The following is a 20987-nucleotide window of genomic DNA, read 5'->3' as shown; positions in this document are numbered from 1 at the left end:
GTATTGCTTAAACATGGTTTTCTAACTCTAATTTACCAAGGATATCAATTCTTTCATCAAATCTGGTTATAATAATTAGATAATGCTTATTAGTAGCAAAAATTAAGAAAAGTAGAACATGGGAAAGCTTAAACCTACTTCCCTAGCAAATTTTCCCTGAATTTTTTTCTCCTGGCATTTCTTTAGAAATGAAACTCCTTAGTTCTGGTAGTACTATTAAATTAAATGTCCCTCCACTACTAATCCCTCCCACTCTCTCCTTCAATAAACAGAAAATTAACATCTTCTTAACTGCAAAATCACAAACTATCATGAACCTTACCAGCATCTGGTCTGGGTCCATAATCCCTGTGACCTAAGAGAAAGAAAAAGCTATTTTAAGACATATTTGAAATATTTAAAAACAAAACTGTAATAATAACCAAGGCATAAAATTTTTGTCAATAATTTCAAAATCCTTGAAAGTCAATCATCACAAATTTACAGACTACGTAAACTTTTACTAAAGGCTTAAGAAACTAAGATGAACGTCAACATTTCCTTAAACTTGTTTAAGATGGTACCACCACTTTATCATTATTGCTATTATCATTTTTCTTAAGCTCTGATTGTAAAAGCTGATTGGAAAACCCTAATAATTTTAAAACACCACGTCAGCTACCTTATAAAAGAAAAAACATAGTCAAAATTCAGTGAAGTTCTCATTCATTGGTCACCAGATTCTTTCATGCATATACACTGTGTAGAAACCCATGGACTATTTGAGATCAACTTCGGTTTTTTAACATTTACTTTGATATGTGTGTAGACTATATATATAAATTTTTTTTTTTTTAAAAAAGCACACAACACACCAGCCTCAATAGAGTAAGAAAGGGCATAGACTGCATCTGAGGGATATTGGTGGCTTTTAGATTTATATAGCATTTCCACTGAAACATTTTGGGATACTCAGCACTTACCACCAAAATTTTTGAAGCCACCGCGGTCACCACCACTGCAGAGGAAAAATTGAAGAAATGATTTCTTCCTTAAGTCTCTAATGTGCTGAGCCCTGGGCTCAATCTACATGTAACTGTCACAAGTAGAGTGGCTAGGAAAACAGTAGCACCACTAACTTTCTAGTAAATTCCATTTCACAGGTTCCAAAATGTTCCCCATCTAAGTGTTTCCCAAGGGTCTATTTCCACAAGATGCCTTTTTCAAGCTGCTTATGTCCAACATATCTAACATATTCTTATTTTTAAATCCTTCTAACCCAAGCCAAAAGGATACTAATCAAACTGCTAAAGCTGGAGGCACATCATGAAGAATGCCAAATTATTTTTTCCAAAGGAGTATTTTTTTAATAGGAGAAAAGCAAAAAGACCAGAGGAATATAAAATAAAGTTAAGATTTTGATAATAGAACGGGAAAGGTAAAAAACTTGAGTACTAGGTTCTGTTGTGAAAAACTGTGGTTTGGTTTTATGAGATGAATTTTTTTTTAATATACAAATACATATAAAAAAGAGAGTTTGGACAAAAGTACTCTTAAAATTTCAAACCATTCAGAAACCTGGTAAAATGAGGATTAAGCATAACTTAAAATGGGCCTCCTCCACAGCCACTATACTGCGGTTCATGTTGTCAATGGTCTGAACATATTTGTAGCACACATTAGAAACAGAATGCAACATGTTGCAGCTGTCCACAGAACAACTTCATTAAGCAAATTTCTCCTGTCAGATAAGTCAATGGCACTTGTTTTTACCTAAGACATCAAAAAGGCTCTCCCTAAAATATCCATCAAATAAATGTTTCTGTTGAAATACACAATCCCTAAGACACTTATCTGCTAACATGGAAATAACAAACTTTTCAGATGATGATGTCTGATCTTCCAGTCTTATGTTACTCTAAAACTCAAGAAGTTAATCCGATAAACTAAAATCTCTTGATGCTTAAAAACATTTGCTTTAGTGCTTAATCACCCAACTGGGAAAACACACTAAATAAATAAACAAGTGTTTTCCCCTTATAATAAATATAATCCTATATCCTTGATGTAAAAGTATTTATCCTTGCAGCTATATTTCTTTTTTTTTTTGAGAATAGCCATGTGCGTTTTAATTTGCTTTTAATTTTTTTAATGGTTTGCAGTAAGAATAGACTACTTAAAGGCTATGTAATTTTTACTACATTAGTAAGTCTTTAAAGATCATTTTAACAGTATACTACAATTCAAACTTTCCCGCTATTTCTAAGTGACAGCACTTTAGCAAGGGAAAATCAACAGAACTCTTCAGAACAAATTGCTGAAAATTTTACTAGAAACCAAGGTAACTCAGGCTTCTTTTAAAGATGATTCTTAGAACTCCCAAAAGGAAATATAATACAATATTTGAAATATAATATGTAAATGTATCATCTTTACCAAGTAAAAATTTTAGCTTTGAAAGTAAAGCAAACAATAACTATAAATATGGAAATACCAACACATTAAAAAGAACAAGTTTCAAACCAAGACACTCAATGATACAGTCTTGATCATCACTAATCAATCTTGAAAATTTGGGCAAGTCAGTAAAATTCTCTAGAGTTCAATTTCCTCCTTTTACAAAGTAAGCTTTTGTATCCTTACTAGTGAAAGGATAAACATAAGTAAAGCTCAGAAAAGAAGGATTGGTTCTGAAAGCTCAGAAAAGCAGGATTGGTTCCACTGAAAACTACTGAAACAGAAGCTGCATTTTAATAAGATTCCTCCTGGGTATTCATCAGTCATGCCAGTAATCCTAGCTGCTCAGAAGGCTGAGATTTGAGGATCAAGATTTGAAGTAAGCCCAGGAAAAAGTCCCTGAGACTCCTATGTTCAATAAACCACTCAGAAAAGACCAGACTTGGCACTGTGGGCTCAAGTGGTAGAGCGTTAGCCTTGAGAAAAAGAAGGGACAGAGGCTAGACCCTGCTTCAAGCCCCTAGACTGGCAAAAATAAAAGATCCCTAGGTAATTTAAGCAATTCAAGTTTAAGTAGTGATCCAAAAGATCTACAAATTGCACACCCAAATGTTTCAACCATTCACTCTCTCAGTAGAAAATTCTGTATTGATCAGTTATATTCCCTTATTAGAAAATTACATTAAATACAGTAAATAAACTTCAAATTAGTAGTAACAGAAGATATGTTATGGTTATGAATCTTTTAAACAGTCAAGTTACAAGTCCTTTTCCACACCTACTAAAGCCTCATTAGCAAAATAAGACACAGAGAGACATAAACATCTATGGGTCAAGAGAAGGCACAGAAATTGGTTTTTACAATTCTAGAAAAAGTAGCAAATATACACAAATAATTTTGAAGTAAGGACATTTTATGGTAAAGTAGTGGCTGTATTTAAGAGATGTAATATAAGCAATACACAATTTTATTAGCTCAGTACTCCCTACCTAAGAAAGTTACTTGCATATTTTAAACTAATAAGAGGTACTTTCTCCAAATTCAATGTGCAGTATACAGTCTAGTATTCTGGGTATTCTTTTAAAAAGCAGAAGCAGAATTTAAACTCAAGGCTTTGCACTTGCTAGGCTGGCACTCTACCTCTAAGTCATACCTCTAGCCATTTCCTCAATTAGCTGTCATTACATAGGCATGCATCACCATACCCTGGTGCAGAAATCTTTATTTCTATAAAATTCAATACTTAGAAAAATGAGCTTAACTAAAAATTGAAAAAGAGCAATTCAAATACTTGAGCTGTGATTGGGGTTTTCATACTAGAAAATCGTGAATACAAATTTTGGGGATATAACGGAAATTTAACATTAATTCCAAATGTCAGTGGGTCGCTGTATTTTAATAGTATCTATATTTATGTTTTATTTTCTTCTATGTCATCTTATGTGAGGTAAAAAGACTTTATCTAGTAAGCATTTATAAACACATCAGCTCAAAATTATCAATCTACAGCTGCACTGTCAAAAATAGTATCCACGACCTACCTGCAACTGTTGAACACTCAAGATGCTCTATAGGTAAAATATGATTTTCTAAGCTGTATACTATCACTAAGGATTTGTATATTCCATTACATTATTTAAATGTAATGGGTTAAAAGAAAACTATTACTAAAATTAATCACCTATATACTTCTGTCTGAGGCACCGGTCAACGTGACCCCATCTGAGGATTTGTGTAATATGTGAGCTTGTATGTGCTACTACTGTACGAGGAGAAAACTCCTCCACAGTCCAGAAAACAGTAGGGACACCCAGCTGCAGTTTTGGGAGGAAGGAGATAAACTTCAAAGTCTAGGCAAACAGTCCAGATGCCTGGCCACAGTCTCAGAAGACATGTGGAACATGCTCTACATGCTCCTCTGAATGACCTCAAAACACTTCCTCACACTCCCTTTATGTGTGAGGAAAAATCACCTGGGCCTTGCTTATCTCTTGTAACCTTTTGATCACATAAAACTGTTTCATGTTTGTTGACTACGATTAACTTTCTTTGTGTGTCTGTTATATACAAGCATATAGTGCTTTTAATAAGCTATACCACAAGGTGTAGTCCACTCTGCCTACTAGGCACTGCATTCCCAGATCTTGCTGTGTGAGCAACAACAAGTGGCACTCAAACAAGGACCTGGAGGAGTTTTATTAGAAGGACACAGTGTCCCCACAGAAAGAGTTATGGGGAAAAAAATTTCATTATGGGACATCACTTTCTTAAGAAAAGTGGAGCAGAGTTGTCCAAAGAACTACTTCTAAAGTATCTCAATACTGTTTGTAAGCATAACCCATGGTTCCCCAATAAGGAATTTTTCAATAGAGAAAACATGGCAGAGAGTTAAAAACAATGTAAGAAGAGCACATTGATGAGAATATACAGAAAAATTAAAAGATAAACAGGAAGGGGCTAGGAAGGTGGCTCAGTGGTAGAGTGCTTGCCTTGCATGCCTGAGGCCCTGGGTTCCATTCCTCAGCACCACATAAGCAAAAAGAAAAAAAGCCGGAAGTGGCACTGTGGCTCAAGTGGTAGAGAGCTAGCCTTGAGCTGAAGAGCTGAGGGACAGCACCCAGGCCCAGAGTTCAGGCCCCACAACCGGACCGCCCCCCCCAAAAAAAAAAGATGAACAGGAAAAAAAGGAACAAAGTATAAAAAGATTACTGCATCATTGTAAAGAAGAAGCTTAGCTAAAAGGTTTTCTGTTCTTGTTGTGGCATGCCACATGTCTGTGTTCATGTCCTTTTTCCTGTCTACTGAAAAGTTTTTTATTGTTGGCAAAGTTTTTTTAACTGACTGCGTGGTTCAATCATAATTAGGCAAAATATCGCCACGAAAATTCCAAAAACTCTTAATTAAACGGCCAATATTAAAATCTTAAGTGCGCTCTATGATTTGTGCACAAACTTGTCTGCCTATTTGTCTATATGTAAAATGTGTAAAAGGGTCATGGTTTCAAAGTTATCAAGTATTCTGCTTGCTAAAAGATCTTTGTTAATGGGACTTGTGATTTAATCTGAATTGCCTTGAAAATTCTGAGATTGCCTGACTACAAGGCTCAGGCTGCATTTTCTCCTTGTGGAAGCTGCCAGAGGGGAGGGTGTAGATGGCTGTGAGCCTGGTTCAGACATTGGCTGGTCCTGTCAGTGCAAATGGTTATAAAGTGCTCTTGTCTAAGATTGGATAAAAGACAAGAGTCAGGCCAGTTTAGTTTCAGGTGACCCTCACCCAGCCTTCCTCCAACTGAAGGTATTCAAAAGGCCAATTGGTAAGATGCCTGGCTAAACAAGCAAGCCCTGGAAAAATTGTGGTCCAGATAAGTACTTTGTTAAAAAGTTTTATCTACCACTGAAAATTTCAGAAAATGTATGTACAACTGCTTTTTATTTTTGTGCACTTTAAGATCTGTGTGAGTGTGTCTGAGCCCGTGTGAATATGTTTAAGATAAAAACTATGTGCTGTAAAAGATTTCGGTGAGTTTAAGTTTAAAATTCAAAAAGGTTCTGAGGTTTGGATGTCTTGAAGAATTATTGCATTGTTTTAAAGGCTAAGGATTTGTTCATTTGAAAATTAGAAAATTTAGTATTTTGAAATCTTTTTTGTTTTGTTTTGTTTTTACTGTTGCTTATGCAGCTCCAACACCGAAGATACCACAATTTAAGGGCAGGAAAAGGCTGCAGAGCATTTATGTGCGCCTTTTTTGACACCACATTCACTAGTTTCCAAAAGTAATGCATGAGGCTGTTTACACTGTAATCAAGTTATCTGTCTTAGCCCTTGGCTAAAGTTTTGGGGAAAGTACTAGAAATTTAAATGCAAAGGTTTCCTTATCACTGCTAAAGACTTTACTTGTTCCATCTGAAACTGCTTGGGTATTTCAGTTAAGAACCAAGAGAAAAAGAAAGAAAAAATTTCAGATAAGCATAGAAGACCTACCTTTGGGGGTGAGGGGTAAACAGGCATAAGTGCAACTCAGTAAGTCCACGCATGGTAGAAGAGGCCAGGCTGGCACAAAGGCAGTTTATCCAACCCTAAAGAATTGGAAGGATGGACTGGGAAGGTGGCTCCGTGGTAGAGTGCTTGCCTGGCATGCATGAGGCCCTGGGTTAGATTCCTCAGCACCACATAAGAAAAAAGAAAAAAGCCAGAAGTGGTGCTATGGCTCAAGTGGTAGAGCGCTAACCTTGAGCTGAAGAGCTGAGGGACAGCGCCCAGGCCCAGAGTTCAGGCCCCACGACCGGACCCAAAAAAAAAAGAATTGGAAGGATATCAGCCAATTCCATAGAGTGGTCTATCTTCGTTCTGTTTCTTTTCCTTGGACATGGACACTGGAAACTTGATGATAAAAGTGAGTGATATGATGTGATTGGTATATAACTGCCCCTCGGATATATTAAAAATTGAAAAGGCTTTAAAAAGAGGGTTAATAAATTTATCTGCATAATGTGCTCTGGTTTTAATGATATTCTGCGATTAGATTGGATGTGTCTAAAATGACAAAAATATGTTGACTCTAGATTCCTGGTACAGTGCTAGTTGATTGTAATGTTTGTATTAAGGAAAAACTGCCATTTGAGTTCCAAAGTTTTTTAAATTAAATCAAACTAAAAAATAAATAAAATATCTGTTTTAAAACAAGCAGCCAAAAGGCAATGGATGTTACTTAGCCCCTCAAGATTCCAAGAGGTTCGTTCTTTAAATGAAGTATGAAGTGTTAAAGCAGAGGTTAGTAAAAGGCTTTTTAAATCAGGAATGGATTCCTGGATATGAAATTTGGAAGTAAAATTGTTCTAAGTGTTTGTTTCAAAGTACAAAAAGGAAAAATTATGGCTACCAAAACGATTCCAGCTTGCCATTATACATTTTTTCAGCAGACCCACAGCAAAAGACAGGATATTTACAAGTTCGTCAGGTGTACCTTTAACCCTTAATAAATTCCAGGTAAGAGCATGGTTAAAAAGCTACTTCCATGTTGACCACCTTGTTGCTTTTGATTGGGGTAAAGTGGCCTTTTGTAAGACTCATTGATCTGAAAACTGTGGTTCAAGCCAACCCGGGCAGAGAAAGGACTATGAGACTGTCATCTCTAATCTGCCAGCAGAGTGCTGGAAAGTGGAGTTGCTTTGGAGCTCAAAGTGGTAGAATGCTACCATGAGCTGGAGAGCTGAAGGACAGTACTCAGCCCTGAGTTCAAGTCCAGTGACAGACCAAGGGCAATGCCAAGGTGCATTTAACCCAGCATGCAGAAAAACACTCCTGGGACCTTGGCCATGATGGAGCAACCAGAAGCAGTTACATGCCACTGCTTAGATGGCAGAGACTATGTCATATCCTGGAGTCACTTACACTTGGCCCTTCAAAAATTGATCAGAGTCAGAGGTCATGGGAAGATAGTTTACAAGCATGCATAACTGGCCTGGAACTTGTCAATCATCTGTGATAGTGGGCAGTAAAAGGCTAAGGTTGTAAAATGTGGGGGATAGTTAAAATCCCAAACCCCCTGTATCTGCTCAAAATCCTAATTGGCAGTGAGCTTTGAGTTGGCACCAGTCACATAAATTTCCTCTGTTAAGGAAAGACAGTTTACAGACCTGAGATTATATGTCCCTATTAAGAACTGCTTAAAGGCCTACCCAGGTAACTTAGGCATTATTAGGGTCACTAAAGATTAGCTTTCCATGCCTGTAACCCTATAAAACACTTAAGCTCCAATTATTAAAAAACAAAAAAGGGGGAGCCCCAAGGGAAACTCTTGCCTTAACCTTATTTACTTTAATTTTAAAAATTTACCTCAAGGTGATCCTTATCCTAGAGCTGAAAAGCAGTTTACCTCTCCAGCTCCATCTCAAGACCATACTCCCATATGGTTTAAAGAATTTGATCAGTGAAACCAGGACTAATGACTCGTTGTGGGAAAGGGTATGCTTCTATCGTTCCAGATGGATCTACCGGCAACATATGGGATCCTCTGTGGCCCATCCGACCCTGGAAGGATGAGAACAGTACAACCTAAACCTGAGGAAGAAGAATTAAAACGGCGCCTTGCAGGCCTAAATGTGAAGACCCAATGACGCTATCGTCCCTATCACAAGAAAACTAGTCAGACGCTGCCAACATGGGGTCAGATTAAGACGTTGTCAGACAAGGGAGAAGTTCTGATCAGTACTGAAGGCCCAGAACACTCGCACATCTGTTTTTGGCCATGGTTGTGCTGCTCACCTGTACTTCCATGGTGAGTAGTGAACATGTGGATTGAGCCTATGTCCCTCACCTGCCATTGTTAAGATTAGTAGATTGCTAGATCCTGGCTGGTGGTATATGCTCATGACAGTGTGTATCTTCCTCCACCTTGGGACCATACAGGTCCCGCTCATCCAGCTGAGGAAGGAACAGTTATCCTTAGGAGTGGGGTCTTTACCACTGTTTGGGGGTACCCCCTTGTTTTACCAATCAGAAGACAGGTATGGGTGTACATTTTGCCTGATGATAAATCTATTGCTTATATTGTGCCTTATATTTGTGTTATTTGCAAGATACCACTGTCTCCACTACAAAATAGCCAAGATGTCCCTTCCACAAAGGAATTTTGTGCTTGCTGTACTATGCTTAAAAAACAAGGGGGGCTGGGAAGGTGGCTCAGTGGTAGAGTCTTGCCTCGCATGCATGAGGCCCTGGGTTCGATTCCTCAGCACCACATAAACAGAAAAAAGTGGCGCTGTGGCTTAAGTGCTAAGGCGCCAGCCTCAGGCCCCACAATCAAGTGAAAAAAAAATAAAAAAATAAAAATGGGGGAGCTGTCGAAGGCACTGGCCCGCCTGACCACATCTGAGGATTTGTGTGCTGTGAGGCTATGCATATTGCTGTACAAGAAGAAAACTCTTCCATAGTCCAGGAAACAGTAGGGTACCTAGCCGCTGCCTTGTGGGGAAAGAGAAAATTCCTTCAAAGTCCAGATGCCTGGCCAAGACCTCAGGGGAAGACAGGCAGAATGGGCTCTACAAACTCATCTGAATGACCCCATAACAACTCCCTCACACTCCCTTCATGTAAGAAAAATTACCCTTGCCTTATGTCTTGTAACCTTATGATCATGTAAAACTGTTTCATGTTCGCTAAGATTAACTCTTGCTCATTAAGAATAACTTTGTATGTATGCTATATATTAACATGTAGTGCTTTTAGTAAACTTTTGTCTATACCTGCACGGTGCAGTCCACTCTCTGCCTACCAGGCACTGAGTTCCCAGTTCTCGCTATGTGACCAGCAACATATTTCCATTGTTTTCTTTCTTTTGTGGTTCGAGGGACTAAATCCAGAGACTCGTGCATGCTAGACAAGTGCTCTGCCACTCAGCTATACAACCACCCACCCTCTCTTTACCCCTCTGCTGATTTTTCTTTTTGTGGTGGTTCTGCCATTGTAACTCAGGGCTTCAAGCTTTATAGTCAGGTGCTCTACTACATAAGCCACACTCCCTGCCCTTTTTGCTGATTTTTGAAATAGGATCTCATTTCTATGCTTTGGCTAGTCTGAACTGTGATACTATTTCCACACCAAACTTTTATTAGGATTTTTGCAAACTTTTTGCACAGGGTGGTCTTGAACCACAATCCTTCCATATAGTTAGGATTTCAAGTGTCATTGCACTGAGATACTGTTTGGATTTTTTTTTAATATGACTAGTAGGTTATTTAAAATTACATATAAGGCTCAGCCAGGCACTGGTGGCTCACCTATAACTGGCTACTCAGGAGGCTGAGATCTGAGGATTATAGTCTGAAGCAAGCCCAAGCAGGAAAAGTCTGTGAGATCCTTATCTCTAATTAACCACCAAGAAGCCAGAAGTGGAGCTGTGGCTTAAGTGGTAGAGCACTAGCCTTAAGCAAACAGGCCAAGGGACAGATCTAGGCCCTTGAGTTTAAGCTCCAGTACCAGCACTAATACATATACATATATATATATATATATATATATATATATATATATTATATATTATATATACATATATATATAAAGCTCACATTTATGACCCCTGTATTGTTATTGAGCTGTGCTATTCTAGACTGTCACAAAAACATACTAAAAGCCCAGGACCTTGAGCATGAGAGGCTCGCAACTACCACTGAGCTACATGTCAGCCGAGGACATACACACATTCTTAAAGGAGCTAATTAAACACTCTTGTAAAAGGGAGAAAATACTCAAGAGTATCCCTTATTTTACCTGTAAGTCTGAAACATTCAATTAACTTGATAGCATACTAATAATGAAAAACAATTATCTTAAGAAATTCTGGCAATTTTATATAAGGCAATAAAATTAAAAAACAAATGGACAATGTAAAGTCTCAACTTCTAGTACATTAAGGTGTCAATATGAATTACAGAACAAGAAAAATAATCTTCTTTCCCATAATTGCTATTTCAAACGAAAAAAGAATACGGTTTCCTATTGTCCTTATAAATTCCTATCTCTTCCATATTTGAAAAGCAGGTGGGTTCTGAATTCTTCCAACCAAGCAATCATGAAATTTTCATCTAAAACAATCCTAATCTTTACCATACATTCAGCCCTCACCTCAAACTAAACTCCTATTTCTTCAATTATAAATGTAAATCCACTAAATAGCCCAAGAGAATACTTTCATGCAGCTAGTCTTCAAAGATCCTAAGACAATATTTCCAACATATTAAGTAAGATGATTAGAAACACAAACGGGAGTGATGACAAAAATGAATGAAAAAATGTTAAGTATTTCTGGTATTCAAGTATAAAACCAAGTATGAAAAAAATCTGAAATTAGGCATTTATATTCAAATTCAAAATACTTGACGTGAATATGTTAAATAACACATCTTAAACATGTTGTAACACATGAAAATTACACATTTTTAATTTTAGTATCCATAATGAAGTTTCATGCTTACTCATTTACATATTGTGGATGCTTTGGTACTCCAAGGACAAGCTTTAAAACTTGAAACCAGGTGGCCTTCTAAGTCTTAAGATTTACTAGCTGGCCTTCTACCTAAAAAGTTTCTCAGCCCAATTAAAAAAAAAAAAAAAAATTATCCAGAGTTTTGAAACAGGCCTTTTGTGAATATCCTTTCTATTGGGGGAGGAGAGAGAAAAGAGGCAAGATTCTAAACATTTGGTTCCCTCAGTATTATCCTCACTTAAACCAGATCAACATATTTCGACCAAATATACACCGGGCTTAAACACATAATTTTGTATGAGGAAGTTTCTAAAGGTAAATAAAAAGGTTTGATGGGGGCTGGGAAGGTGGCTCAGTGGTAGAGTGCTTGCCATGCATGCATGAGGCCCTGGATTCAATTCCTCTGCACCACATAAGCAGAAAAGGCTGAAAGTGGCACTATGGCTCAAGTGGTAGAGTGCTTGCCTTGAACTGAAGAGCTAAGGGACAGCATTCAGGCCCTGAGTTCAAGCCCCATGACTGACGAAAAAAAAAAAAAATTTGTTGGCAAAACTAGCAATTGAATACAAGGCATCACACTTACTAGGCAGGTGTTCTGCTATTTGAGCCACATTCATAGACTCACAAAAATGATTTATAAATTGTAAAATGTCAACTACAAGACTAAGGCATTCAAACATCTTTTTATACCAAAAAACTGTTTAAATTCTTATTAACAAAAATCCAGTCAAAAAAAGATTTGGGTTTTTTTTTAAGGGGGAAATGTCTGAAATTAAAACTTAATTCAGCCTGAGCTACAAATTATATTGAAATATATTGCCAACGAGGTTGTTTCTTACTTCATCAGGAAAATCATTTAAGATACTTTGAATTCTCTGGTTGTAAAATGAGTTCTTGCTCACAGATAAAAACGTATTTGTACAAACTTTCAAACTTGTTCCTTACTTAGTCAGACACTATATAGTTGACTACATAATCTAGTAGGTTATAATTATAAACCCCTTATGAAAACAAAATTAAACCTAGGATATACAACCTAAAATGTATACCATTTCAAGGTAGCCAATAACCTACAGCACTTCCTCTGGAAAATTAAGTAAACTTGATTTCGGAATTCTATTTTAGATAGAAAGCAAACCTTTAATAATAAAAAGGGATTGTTGCTGTTCACACAGCGAGACTGGGAACGCAGTGCCGGGTAGGCAGAGAGTGGACTACACCTTGCAGGTATAGACAAAGTTTATTAATAGCACTTATGCTTATATATAGCACATACACACCGAGAGTTAATCTTAGTCAGCAAACATGAAACAGTTTTACGAGATCAAAGGTTACAGGAGATAAGCAAAGTGCAGGTGATTTTCTTACATACATAAAAGGAGTATGAGGGAGTGTTATAAGACCATTCAGAGGAGTATGTAGAGCCCATTCTGCATGTCTTCCCCTGAGGTGTGGCCAGGCATCTGGACTGTTGCCCAGACTTTCAAGGAGTTTTCTCTTTCCCCCTAAGGCTGTGTACACCAGCATACACAACCTCACACAGCACACAAATCCTCAGAAGGAATCACGTGGCCAGTGCCTTCGACAGCTCCCCCTTTTTTGTTTTTTTAAGTGTAGTAGAGCAAGCACAAAATTCCTTTGTGGAAGGGACATCTTGGCTATTTTGTAGTGGAGACAGTGGTATCCTGCAAAGAACGCAAATATAAGACACAATACAATCAATCCTGTAAAAGCACTATGGGTAAAACTCTGCCTCCAGGTACAGGGATTTAATTGATGTAATACAGATGCTATTCCTTCAGCTAAGCCTTCATTTCCCATCCCAGGGAGTTTATGCCCAGAAGTCTCAGTGACTTCTTGTAGTAGCTGATGTATATTCCAAGATAAATTTCCTCACAAGTTCTGCAGGTGGTACTAAAGTTCCTGCCAAGTGATGCATTAAAGGGGGCGTTGGTAACACACAGCCTTGTTGGCCTCTAATCACATTTAAAGCTAAGTTGTTTTTACAGATCAATTATCTGGTCTCTCATCCACTGGACCGCATTTGTAGGGTGTTTATGTGAGACTCAATGTCCTGTTCAATATTTATCTGATGAACCCACGGCTGATGAGAATCTTGCTGCCACATCCCTACAAAGTTCTTGGGTTGGACAGTGGTATGCAGAGCTACTCCAGTGGTTGCAGCGGCTGTGGCAACAGCAATCAGTTCAATAACTGCGGCTATAATTATGCCCAGAAACCTCTTAGTTCTTTTGAATACTCATTGGAAAATTCCTGTCAGCAAACCGACAATGCGGCTCTCTTGCCAAGGTCAGGTGAAGTTAACAGGCACCCAGACCCCCTAAGCAAGATGGTCATATCTGAAGGGATTAAGAAGACATTAAAAGGAATAGATTGATTTAAACATGTAAAAGTCGACAATCAAAACTAAGTTACGTAAAGTTTCACTAATTGACACAGTGCCTATGGCTAATACATAAGGAAGTCTAACACAAGCCTGTACAAAAGAAGAGTGATTCCTATAAAATGTATAGTTTGCCTTGTAGGCTCTAATAAAATGACCAAGACAATTTTGAGTTGTATGAAACAGGCAGAAGTTTCCATAAATGGCATTGTTCAGGGCTCAAACGTCCCTTAAAATTTATTGGTGGTCTACGAGGTGCAAGGCCTCATCATGCCAGGTAAGCAAACCAGTGGGTTCTACATGATTTATAATTCCATTGTATAAACGCTATCAAACAGAAAAATTACTAGTACACCAATCATCAACATGTTTTTCAGAACTACTGGCGATGAAATGCCCCTGGGGGCCCAATCTATAAATGAAACATTATTATGCTGTATAATTTTTCCTCTAGGGCTGCGACACTGAGACCACTGAATAGGAGTGTAAACACAATTGCAACATTTAATGCCCTGACATACGGGGTTGGCTGGTCACCCAGTCATATTTAGTCAGAATGATTCTGATGAATGAAACCTAAGGAAAGTGTACTAAATGGTCAAATTCCACCAATAGACTTATCATCAGGCAAAATGTACACCCATACCTGTCTTCTGATTGGTAAAACAAGGGGGTACCCCCAAACAGTGGTAAAGACCCCACTCCTAAGGATAACTGTTCCTTCCTCAGCTGGATGAGCGGGACCTGTATGGTCCCAAGGTGGAGGAAGATACACACTGTCATGAGCATATACCACCAGCCAGGATCTAGCAATCTACTAATCTTAACAATGGCAGGTGAGGGACATAGGCTCAATCCACATGTTCACTACTCACCATGGAAGTACAGGTGAGCAGCACAACCATGGCCAAAAACAGATGTGCGAGTGTTCTGGGCCTTCAGTACTGATCAGAACTTCTCCCTTGTCTGACAACGTCTTAATCTGACCCCATGTTGGCAGCGTCTGACTAGTTTTCTTGTGATAGGGACGATAGCGTCATTGGGTCTTCACATTTAGGCCTGCAAGGCGCCGTTTTAATTCTTCTTCCTCAGGTTTAGGTTGTACTGTTCTCATCCTTCCAGGGTCGGATGGGCCACAGAGGATCCCATATGTTGCCGGTAGATCCATCTGGAACGATAGAAGCATACCCTTTCCCACAACGAGTCATTAGTCCTGGTTTCACTGATCAAATTCTTTAAACCATATGGGAGTATGGTCTTGAGATGGAGCTGGAGAGGTAAACTGCTTTTCAGCTCTAGGATAAGGATCACCTTGAGGTAAATTTTTAAAATTAAAGTAAATAAGGTTAAGGCAAGAGTTTCCCTTGGGGCTCCCCCTTTTTTGTTTTTTAATAATTGGAGCTTAAGTGTTTTATAGGGTTACAGGCATGGAAAGCTAATCTTTAGTGACCCTAATAATGCCTAAGTTACCTGGGTAGGCCTTTAAGCAGTTCTTAATAGGGACATATAATCTCAGGTCTGTAAACTGTCTTTCCTTAACAGAGGAAATTTATGTGACTGGTGCCAACTCAAAGCTCACTGCCAATTAGGATTTTGAGCAGATACAGGGGGTTTGGGATTTTAACTATCCCCCACATTTTACAACCTTAGCCTTTTACTGCCCACTATCACAGATGATTGACAAGTTCCAGGCCAGTTATGCATGCTTGTAAACTATCTTCCCATGACCTCTGACTCTGATCAATTTTTGAAGGGCCAAGTGTAAGTGACTCCAGGATATGACATAGTCTCTGCCATCTAAGCAGTGGCATGTAACTGCTTCTGGTTGCTCCATCATGGCCAAGGTCCCAGGAGTGTTTTTCTGCATGCTGGGTTAAATGCACCTTGGCATTGCCCTTGGTCTGTCACTGGACTTGAACTCAGGGCTGAGTACTGTCCTTCAGCTCTCCAGCTCATGGTAGCATTCTACCACTTTGAGCTCCAAAGCAACTCCACTTTCCAGCACTCTGCTGGCAGATTAGAGATGACAGTCTCATAGTCCTTTCTCTGCCCGGGTTGGCTTGAACCACAGTTTTCAGATCAATGAGTCTTACAAAAGGCCACTTTACCCCAATCAAAAGCAACAAGGTGGTCAACATGGAAGTAGCTTTTTAACCATGCTCTTACCTGGAATTTATTAAGGGTTAAAGGTACACCTGACGAACTTGTAAATATCCTGTCTTTTGCTGTGGGTCTGCTGAAAAAATGTATAATGGCAAGCTGGAATCGTTTTGGTAGCCATAATTTTTCCTTTTTGTACTTTGAAACAAACACTTAGAACAATTTTACTTCCAAATTTCATATCCAGGAATCCATTCCTGATTTAAAAAGCCTTTTACTAACCTCTGCTTTAACACTTTATTCTTCATTTAAAGAACCTCATGCATTGCCTTTTGGCTACTTATTTATTTATGTATATATGTATGTGTGTATGTATGTGAGTATGTCTTGGGGCCTGACCTCCGAGCCTGGGCACTCTCCTTCAGTTCTTCAGCTCAAGGCTAGCGCTCTACCACTTGAGCCACAGCACCACTTTCAGCTTTTTCTGTTTATGTGGTGCTGAAGAATTGAATCCAGGGCCTCATGCACGCAAGGCAAGCACTCTACCAATGAGCCACATTCCGAGCCCTGGTTGCTTATTTTAAAAGGTATATTTTATGTATTTAATTTTTCTGTCTGATTTACCTCCTAAAAAACTTTTGAACTCAAATGACAGTTTTTCCTTAATGCCAAAGTTATAATAAACTAGCATTGAATCTAGAGTCAACATATTTTGTCTTTTTAACACATATCCAATAGCAGAATAGCATTAAAACCAGATCACATTACACAGATAAACTTTTCAACCCTACTTTTTAAAGCCTTTTCAATTTTTAATACATCCAAGGGCAGTTCTAGCAATACCAATCACATCATCACATCACTCACTTTACCATCAGGTTTGCAGTGTCCATTCTTTTCTACTATGGGTTTTCTCTTGGCTCATCCTAAGTTTTACCTTTCCTTTTCTCTTCAACTGAAGTACCCAAGCAGTTTTTAAGATCATCCAGGCCATGCAGGCCCTGTGTAGTCATCTCCCTATCCCTTGGCTAATTTTCCCGCCCGTATTTGCAGTACCTAGGTAACTGGCACACCTGGAAGCAGTCACCTCCCCCTCCTGCTAGGTCATACCCTGGGCCGCCCCTGGTCTCACTAGCCTCTCTTAGGACCACAAGTGAGTCCCAGGCCCTGAGGTCACATCCAGATCCAGTGTGACCTTTCCCCCACCACTTCCTGTGCCTGGCCTAGATAAGTAATGGGGAAGGGGGGGGAGGGTCCTCCATCCCTTTTAGGACATGCTCTCTACCGTGCACAGCAGGAGGGGAGGGCAGCAGTTTGGTACATTAGCTTTGGTAAATAAACTCCATTGTGGCCACACCCCCATCAGGCCATTCCTCCTCCTGTGCCTCGCCTACATAAGTACTAGCCTGGGCTGGGTCGCCCCTTTTGGGACTTGCCTCTCCACCATGCATGGTGGGGGCAGCAGTTTGGTAAATAAACTTCTTTTCCTGCCTAAATAACCCATGGTTTTCTCTTCATTGGCTACCTAATGAAACTTTCCTACTTCCTACCTTACAAGTTTTAGACAGACAAAACAGGTAAAGTCTTTAGCAGTCGTAAGCAAACCTTTACATTTAAGTTTCTAATACTTTCCCCCAAATTTTAGCCGAGGGAAATAAATCCCAGATCCCCAATGCCTTTTGGCTAAGACAGATAACTTGATTACAGTGTAAACAGCCTCATGCATTTAAAAATACCAGATTTCAAAATACTAAATTTTCTAATTTTCAAATGAACAAATCCTTAGCCTTTAAAACAATGCAGTAATTCTTCAAGACTTTTGGTAACATCCAAACCTCAGAACTTTTTTGAATTTTAAACTTAAAACTCACCGAAATCTTTTACAGCACATAGTTTTTATCTTAAACATATTCACATGGGCTCAGACACACTCACACAGATCTTAAAGTGCACAAAAATAAAAAGCAGTTGTACATACATTTTCTGAAATTTTCAGTGGTAGATAAAACCTTTTAACAAAGTACTTATCTGGACCACAATTTTTCCAGGGCTTGCTTGTTTAGCCAGGCATCTTACCAATTGGCCTTTTGAATACCTTCAGTTGGAGGAAGGCTGGGTGAGGGTCACCTGAAACTAAACTGGCCTGACTCTTGTCTTTTATCCAATCTTAGACAAGAGCACTTTATAACCATTTGCACTGACAGGACCAGCCAAATGTCTGAACCAGGCTCACAGCCATCTACACCCTCCCCTCTGGCAGCTTCCACAAGGAGAAAATGCAGCCTGAGCCTTGTAGTCAGGCAATCTCAGAATTTTCAAGGCAATTCAGATTAAATCACAAGTCCCATTAACAAAGATCTTTTAGCAAGCAGAATACTTGATAACTTTGAAACCATGACCCTTTTACACATTTTACATATAGACAAATAGGCAGACAAGTTTGTGCACAAATCATAGAGCGCACTTAAGATTTTAATATTGGCCGTTTAATTAAGAGTTTTTGGAATTTTCGTGGCGATATTTTGCCTAATTATGATTGAACCACGCAGTCAGTTAAAAAAACTTTGCCAACAATAAAAAACTTTTCAGTAGACAGGAAAAAGGACATGAACACAGACACGTGGCATGCCACAACAGGAACAGAAAACCTTTCAGTAGCTAAGCTTCTTCTTTACAATGATGCAGTAATCCTTTTACACTTTGTTTCTGATCAACAATCTTTTCATCTTTCAATATTTCTTTTTGTTTTGCCGGTGATAAGGCCTGAACTCTGGGCCTGGGTGCTGTCCCTCAGCTCTTCAGCTCAAGGCTCTACCCACCTGAGCCACAGCACCACTTCTAGCTTTTTCTGGTTATGTGGTACTGAGGAATCAAGCCCAGGGCTTCATGCATGCAAGGCAAGCACTCTACCACTGAGCCACCTTCCTGGTCCTCATCTTTCAATATTTCTATGTAAGCTCTCCTTACATTGTTTTTAACTCTCTGCCATGTTTTTCATCGAAAGTTCTCTTGTTGGGGAACCATGGGTTATGCTCACAAATAGTATCGAGACACTCCAGAAGTGGTTCTTTGAACAACTCTGCTCCACTTTTCTTAAGAAAGTGATGTCTCATAATGAAATGCTTCCCACTTACCTCCTTCTCTGAGGACACCACCATCCTTCTAATTAAAACTCCAGGTGCCACTTGTTGCTGCTCACACAGCAAGATCTGGGAATGCAGTGCCTGGTAGGCAGAGTAGACTACACCTTGCGGGTATAGACAAAGTTTATTAAAAGCACTACATGCTTATATATAGAATACAGAGTTAATCTTAGCAAACAAAAAAAATTCATCTTAGTCAGCAAACATGAAACAGTTTTACAGTGATCAAAGATTACAAGAGATAAGCAAGGCCCAGGAGATTTTTCTTACACACAAAAAGGGAGTGTGACGGAGTATCATGAGGTCATTCAGAGGATCAAGACTAGCAAAATTCTGCATGTCTTCCCCTGAGGTTGTGGCCGGGCATCTGGACTATTGCCCAGTTTCAAGGAGTTTTCTCCTTCCCTCCAAGGCTGTGCACACCAGCATATACAACCTCACACAGCACACAAATCCTCAGACGGGGTCACATAAGCCGGTGCCACTGACAAGAGATTTTTTTTTTTAAAGCTGGTCCTGGGGCTAGAACTCAGGGCCTGGTATGCAAGGCCTGCACTCTATCACTTGAGCCACAGCTCCAACTTTTGGCTTTTTCTGATTGTTATTGGAGTCTCACAGACTTTTCCTGCGCTGGCTGGCTTCAAACTGAGTAGCTTAGGATTATAAGCATGAGCTGTCAGTGCTTAGCCCTTATCTTTTTTTATATATATTTGTAAACTGCCATTTAAGACGATGTCTACAGCTTTAAAAAAAATTTAAATATGTTTACACTAGTATTTTAATAATACTAAAGCATATATATTAAAAATAGAGATATACAAGAAAGTGAATCAAATTTCTGAGTAACTTGTAAGTCTGTTCATACTGGTTTTATTTTTCAGGACACCTCAGGAACAGATATCTAATCTAGTATCTAAGGAGCAAAAAATGAACTGCCATTTATATATTATTAAATATCAGTAACAGGTCACTGATATTTTCAATTTTCTAATAAACATAAATTATCCTTAAGCCTGTGTATTTCATGAACAAATATGCAACTTACCAGTCTAATCTAAGGATAGATGCAAATTGCTATTTCATTCTTGATTTTAGAATTAAAATATTTTTTGGAGTTTTTAGAGTTAAAATGTATCTTACAGATATATTTAAAAATAATTTTAGGGCTGAGAATATGGCTTGGTGATAGAGTGCTTGCCTAGCATGCATGAAACCTTGGGTTCGATTCCTCAGCACCACATAAACAGAAAAGGTCAGAGGTGGCGCTATGGCTCCTTAAGCACTGAGAGGCTCAAGGACAGAGCCTAGGCCCTGAGTTCAAGTCCCAAGACTGGCAAATAATAATAATAATTTTAAAACTATATGATATAACTTATATTGTAAATCAGTGTATCATCTAATAATAGGAGTGATGGGAAAAAGCTAAATTAAAGTCAATCCTTTACCACAACTCTTATCTACATGAAATATAAAATGTTTTATGTGATGCTGAACTAATTATTTCAATAATTATTTACTTTAAGAAGGAGGACAAAATAGCTTAATTATATTAAATCTTCCTCTTATATACCAATCCCATTTTTCTACTCTATTAGGTTCCTTGCCCAAGGAACTCAAAATTAAGGATTAGCCTCTCCGCCATTCAACATAGAACTGACTTCTTTTAATTGTTTACATACAAAAATATTGATATCCCAGAGTCATTTTTAAAGGTCTAGATTCTTACTCTGGCAAAAAAAAGTCCAGTGTTTAACCATAGCATAGTAAGGGTATTTAACACATACACCATATTTACTGGTGGTTATTGGTGTTTAACATACACCGTAAAAAATATTAACATACCAAATTCTAAGACAATTTATGAACATAAAGTTCTAATTTCTGCCCTTTTTTCTACAACATAATCTCTTAAAATCTTCT

At 38.5% G+C, this 20987-nt stretch overlaps 1 protein-coding gene, 1 long non-coding RNA gene and 1 other non-coding gene across 5 annotated transcripts in view; all 3 read right to left on the bottom strand.

Annotated features, from left to right (window-relative positions):
• Window positions 1–20987, bottom strand: part of Taf15 (TATA-box binding protein associated factor 15) — a 51641-nt gene that overhangs the window by 11381 nt on the left and 19273 nt on the right. For all 3 annotated transcript variants that reach the window (XM_042691204.1, XM_042691214.1, XM_042691221.1), the window contains exons 8-9: window positions 963–997; window positions 323–355 (exon numbers count right to left, since the gene is read on the bottom strand). In XM_042691204.1, coding sequence (XP_042547138.1) covers window positions 323–355; window positions 963–997 — 68 coding nt within the window. The remainder of the gene's footprint in view (window positions 1–322; window positions 356–962; window positions 998–20987) is intronic.
• LOC122120648 lies at window positions 6099–6225 on the bottom strand. Its single transcript, XR_006149763.1, has one exon. It is a non-coding gene; the product is annotated as a small nucleolar RNA SNORA13 (small nucleolar RNA).
• Window positions 12642–16396, bottom strand: LOC122117478. The gene is made up of 2 exons (XR_006149172.1): window positions 14700–16396; window positions 12642–13105 (listed from the first exon to the last, which is right to left on the bottom strand). It is a non-coding gene; the product is annotated as an uncharacterized LOC122117478 (long non-coding RNA).

The sequence above is a fragment of the Dipodomys spectabilis genome, unplaced genomic scaffold (assembly GCF_019054845.1).
Source record: "Dipodomys spectabilis isolate Male_0828 unplaced genomic scaffold, ASM1905484v1 ptg000004l, whole genome shotgun sequence".
Classification (NCBI taxonomy): Eukaryota; Metazoa; Chordata; class Mammalia; order Rodentia; family Heteromyidae; genus Dipodomys; species Dipodomys spectabilis.
This window is presented reverse-complemented; position numbering and strand designations above follow the sequence as displayed.